This window comes from Convolutriloba macropyga, chromosome 2 (assembly GCF_964194025.1).
Source record: "Convolutriloba macropyga chromosome 2, txConMacr16.3, whole genome shotgun sequence".
Taxonomy (NCBI): domain Eukaryota; kingdom Metazoa; phylum Xenacoelomorpha; order Acoela; family Convolutidae; genus Convolutriloba; species Convolutriloba macropyga.
Genome location: NC_134469.1, coordinates 40202825 through 40208824, shown reverse-complemented (window position 1 = coordinate 40208824; position 6000 = coordinate 40202825). Strand labels below are relative to the sequence as shown.

At 35.5% G+C, this 6000-nt stretch overlaps 1 protein-coding gene across 1 annotated transcript in view; it reads right to left on the bottom strand.

Moving 5' to 3' along the window:
* Positions 1-1639: 1639 nt before the first annotated feature.
* The window catches only part of LOC142335271 (uncharacterized), a 109153-nt gene continuing 104792 nt past the window's right edge, over positions 1640-6000 (bottom strand). Inside the window, exon 2 of the mRNA XM_075383695.1 lies at positions 1640-2218. Within this exon, the coding sequence (XP_075239810.1) occupies positions 1769-2218 (450 nt within the window). The 3' untranslated portion in view covers positions 1640-1768. The remainder of the gene's footprint in view (positions 2219-6000) is intronic.

The following is a 6000-nucleotide window of genomic DNA, read 5'->3' as shown; positions in this document are numbered from 1 at the left end:
AGTCCATTTAGAAACATGTCCAGATTTAAATACAGACACCTTCCTCAATGCATATCGACGGTTCACCTGCCGAAGATGCCAACCTATTTTATTGTACAGCGATAACGGAAAAACATTTGTCGAGCTGAAGAAGTCGGTTAAGGCCTTAGACAAAGACAAAATTTATAAAACCCTAGCTGCAGTCAAAACTACATGGAAATTTAACCCACCGTACGGCCCTCATTTTGGTGGCGTGTGGGAGCGATTGATTCAGAGCGCCATGAGGACACTCTTGATCGTTCTAGGATCTAAGTATCTCTCCTTCGACATCTTTGAGACAAAAATTGTTGAAGTCGAAGCAATTCTGAAGTCCAGACCCTTGACAAACGTTGCTGATCAGCCTGAAAATGAAGAACCACTCACTCCTACCATTTCCTCATTCAATGCCTGTATAGTTTCCTGCCACCCGGAAACTTTGGAGATCAACAGCCAGCTAGTTTCAAGAACTGGAAGCACGTGCAGCAGTTGATGAACCACCTGTGGCGGCGCTTGATTAAGGAATACCTACCGACATTACTCAAGAGACTTAAATGGACAGACAACAACCAGCCTCCTCTGAAAGTTGGAGATGTTGTGTGGAACTCAAAGACTTGACGCCGCGAGGAATCTGGCCCCTTGGAAGTGTTGTGGAAACATCACCTGGACGAGACGGTGAAGTACGAGTTGCCAAAGTAAAAACGGCTTACGGCTCGTTCGTGCGTCCGGTCGCCGGCCTCGCACGGATTTTTTTCTCCGTAGTTTTTTAATTCAAAATTTTCGCTCCGGCCTCGAGCAACATGAGCTACATCTACCCTTTGATGTTATTACTCTTACAGTATTTACATTTCCAGTTATATAGGTTCAGGATATCGGATCAAACGACAATCAAGATGATCTTCAACCCCTGCCCTCCTTCTTGGAGCATGTTCCCAATGACCTTGGAAACTCAAGAAAAGCATGACTTTTTTGCTGATGATTAAAACTACCGCCAAAAACCTGAGAGTTACTCTTTCCCGAAAACATCTGACAAGAAGTCGCAACCAAATAAGAGCAACCAAAAGTCTAGAATATATGTTTAATTACAGATTGAAATAATTTAAATAACTGTTAAATAATTGAATTAAAGGTTTTCAAACTATTTACTCTTGCAATGTTATGTCGTTTTGCAAATATATTTAACAAGACATATTGAATTTTGCAACTCTTGCAAAGTTGCCTGTACGTTTCCTGCCAGATTATGAGCTTTCTATCCACTGGAAACAAATTGTCACTTATTTTTTTGTCGCTGTTGGTAACCTCAGCAGGTAAACTCATGACCATCAGAAGGTAAATGTTACATAAAGTTCATTTAATGTACACAATTCATGAAAAAAGGACTGTATAATAAACTGTGGAAGGGTATGTTTTAATTATGAGCTTTATTTAAGCGCCAATTTGTCAAAATGTATATTTTTCATGACAAAATGATGTTCTTTGCTGTAATAACTACCGCTGATTGTACATTTGTTCAGGTTAGTTTGCTGAGATCCCAGGCTGCTACACCGACTAATTACAGACAATATTGATAGCACCCATTCGTTTGAGTCTAGACCAGAGTGCAGATGAAAATAAAACTGTCAAACACTAAATAAAACTATAATTCAGTTGAAGTCAAACAATTTGAGTAGCAGTTTTAGCGATAGCGTGTATGTTATAAAACATGGTTAAATATTGCAAAAGCGGCAAATAAATCAGTTACTGACCATACTGATCAGTTTTGTTTATGTATCTTTGCGTATCTTTCTGTTAATCCAGAGTAATCAGGAACAGGATCTGAAATTTCTCTCAGCCTCTCAGACAGTTTTGCAGTCAGAGCACCTTTTGACACGCCAAACGGATCTCTCTTGATGTTCTTTTCTGACCTCGTCACTGGTCTAGACAACACTTCAGTTCTATCAGATGCCGAGTAATTTGAATTCAGATCTCGTATTTCCCAAATGCACGATCGCGGAAACTGGTACCCCTCATAAAGTGCTTTCGGTTTTGCAAGTCGAAGAGTGTGATCACTGGCAGGTCTAGCAGCTGTCTCGTCCGGTATTGGCCACACTATGCTTCGGAAATATGACTCATTGTCTTTCTTGAATCTGGGCTTGCTAAGTCTGTCAATCCTATCGGAGGCCACAGGAACTAGTGTGGGGTCCTTGGGTAGCAAGTAGAACTCCTAAAATTTTAATTGAAATCACATCATAAAAGGGACTTCCTTATTTCTGCCAATACTGTCTTCCAAATGCTGACAGTAATAAAAACTAATCACAAAAATAAATTGACTCAACAGTACAATTTGCCAAGTCAAAAGGTGTCATATTCTTCAAATATTGTTTACTATACTAAAAAAAGGCGCGCTCTAGAATTTTGTTTTCAGATTGACCACTGCGAAAAGATATATTTAGGCAGTTTTTACTTTTTTGGCAGAGCACAGGCAAGTTTTCCAATGAATACAGATTTTACAGCCACCTGAGTCTAAAAACGTTCACAAAGCTGAAAAATTTATAAATTGTCAAAATTTAGAATGGCATCATCAGTTTATAAAAAAAGCAGAAGAAAAACATTGTTAATTCCTTTGAGTATGAACTATAAAATACAGAACATAGTTTAAAGGCAATGTAGTGTTAAGAAGTATAAATGAAACAAACGTCACAAATTGTGAAAGTTTAAAATTGTATTAAATTTACAATGTGCTAAAATATCGACAAATTAAGAGAGATGAATTATAATTGAGAAAAATTTTTAAAAATGCTAATTCTACAATTAACATTTTCGAGAAAAGAGAATATTTTAAAAAACGCTAATCCTCCAATTAACATTTCATAGAAGACTAAAAGACGCCCTAAAACTAAATCAAATTAAGATTGAACTTGAAAGATTTGAGATTAGAATTCAATTCAGAAACCGTTGGGTCTTTTAGAAACTCATTCCAGAAATGATTTTTTATTGTAGTTTTGAGAGCCCGCTTTTTAGGGATATTCTGCCTCAAGGTGAGAGGCAAATCGTTATACCAGTTAATTGCTTTTTTTGAAAAACAGTTTTGCATTATACTTGTTTTTTGGTTTGCTCCAAATGACAGCTTGTTTGTACGGTCATTCATTTTAGCACTTAAGGTGGCTAACTTGAGTTCATCAGCTGGTAGATCTGCTTTTAGAAGCTTTATAAAATATATAATAACCCGATACTTTATGAGGCATTCTACTGGTAAGATTTTGTGTTTGATCTTGAGATCAGTGGTCCTGTCAAATTTGGTTCTATTGAAACATGCCTTTATTCCCCAGTCCAATTGTTTATTTAGAGTAACTCGAAGTGATTTTTTAAGACTTGAGAACAGAACAATTTGGTAATGCAGATGACTTAAAACAAGGGCATTCAGTAAAGCAGATCTAGATTTTTCAGGAAATATATTTTTGATGGAGTAAATGACCTTTATGCCAACAGCCATTTTTCTTAGTACATTTTTTATTTCTTCACCGAAAGAAAGATTACAGTCAATATGAACTCCCAAGTATTTAAAACTCCCAATTTATTTACGCAAGTTCACGAAATCGAAAAAAAACTTTAAGGTGAAAACGAAAAAAAGAATGCTGGATTTATAAAAGTTTGCGTCTCCTTGTAGATTCCAGTTTTGTTATCGAAAATAGATGAAGAATTTTAGGGATAGGAGAAACCTTGAAATCAAAATAATGGGAGATATCAATTTTCGAAAAAAAACTTTCGTAACAAATCTTTATTGCAATTTTGAATTATGATTTAACAAAAAATGAAGATGTGTACATTCATATCTTGCGACCTTTTACTGTTTCTTACAGCATAGGCAGAATGGTTATCTTGAAAGAACTTGCAAATTTCTGGCAAAAAACTTGCAAAGCGATGCATCGCCTTGTAAGTTTTTTTGCCAGAAATTTGCAAGTTCTTTCAAGATAACCATTCTGCCTATGCTGTAAAAAACAGTAAAACGTCGCAAGTTATGAATGTACACATATTCTGCGCATCGACAAACGAACAAAAATATCATCAAAATTATTATTCTAAAGCATCAGAAAACTTGTTCTTCCATCTTGTTTTTTCATTTCCTTTGTACAAAAACTAGGGTTCAAAATGTTATAGGATTTTGAATTTGACAAAAAATAGAAAATATGAACAATTTGTACATCTTATAGTGAAATAATCAGATCATTTGTTGTTTTTGGCAAATTCCCCTTGCACGCTATTGTTTCGTGCCCATAGCAATGATATAGAGCCGCATTATGAAATTGGACTCGGCCCGGATCATAACAAAACGTTGCACGAGATAAAGTTTCCAAACAAACACTTTTGTTCCCTTTCGGCTAAGCTGCAACTTATCATAGGCAAAGCAGGACCCTCACTATCTTGTTAGATTTCATTACTCAATGAAATATCAGTTGACCAATATGTGTAGTTTTTGTTTTTTTTGTAGAGAATGTCAACAAGAAATTTAAAAAAAAAATCAACTTCGAAAGTACAGAGAAAAAAATCAAGTGTTAATTTTTAAATTTTTTCCACAAAATGGCGGAAAACAACAATAATTTTTTTGATCAATTTAACCACGCGCAAAAGTTCTTAATGTGTACTAAGTGCTCTTCCCAACTTCACAAAAAATTTTCTAGTCAGAAACTTTGAACAGTGAATATGTTTTGGAATTTTTTGTCTCTATTACAGGTTATGAGGAGTCCTTTTTCGTCAAATGAACATTAATTCAAGAAACTGTGATATAACTGCCAATAATCCTCTATGAAATTGGTCATAAATTCTGTTTTCAATGTGTTTTTCAATTTGGACTGAAACTTACAAGTTAACCATTTGACTTGCAAGTTCTTACAAGTTAACCATTCGACTTGCAAGTTCTTACAAGTTAACCATTCGACTTGCAAGTTCTTACAAGTTAACCATTTTTTGCAAGAAACTTGCATGTTCTTGCAAGATAACCATTCGGCCTCGACCCGGGTTTACACGCAAAACGTATACGAACATTACATTTATATCGAAATTTGTATTCTAATTTAATTTACTGGCAAAAATTGAATTTGAAAACGCAAGAAAATGATAACGAGAACATAACCAGATTGACTAGAAGAGATGAAAAAACAGGCAAAAAGAACGGAAGAAATAGAACAACCAACGATCAAAAAGCGTCTTCCAAAAAATTGGATACGTTTTCAATTCAATTTCTTAGTTAACAACCAATATCAGCAGTCAGCTGAAACTGAAGCGTTGTAACTTGGTCAATGAATGAGGCAAGAAAACTAGTTCACTGATAACTTTAGGCTATCTTTTTAATATTCAAATTGGAATGATTTTTTTGAAACTCCATTTCTTTCTCCTTTTAGAAGAAAACAGTTGAGCAAAGCTGAATTTCCAAAAAAGAACACTCACAAGGAAACGAAACATTTAAAACACGTTACACAGCAAAAACTGGTCAGTGAACAGCATCAACTAATCTCTGGAACTTCTCTTAGAGTGCTTTTTCAATCGTGTCATTGTCATCACTCTATAAATCAATCTGTTGTTGGCCAAAAGATCATTGTTTTTTTTTTCAAACGTTCTGTTCTTCCGCCCTTGCATCAGTTGTGCTGTTATCATATCAACTTCGCTTGATTAGCTCGACGCTTGATTAAATTTCTTAAAATCGTAGGAGAGCACGTACTTGTGATCTTGAGTCTACTTATGCGTAAAAGCGAGTAGTAGTTAATGCAAATTTTGTTTTCACGTGAGGAGCAATCAATTTAGACTAGATTTTTTTCTTGTATAAAGATCATTTTTGGCCATCATATTGGATATAGTGAAAGTGAACGTGAGTCATATATTATGATGCAGGCAAAAAAACTACTCGCCGTCGAGCCTTGCACCCTGGCCTTAAGCAAGCCGCGTCCTAGTGTCACAGCACTGTGCTTCGGGCATTTATTATTCATGTTCCAACATGATTAAATCAAGGCT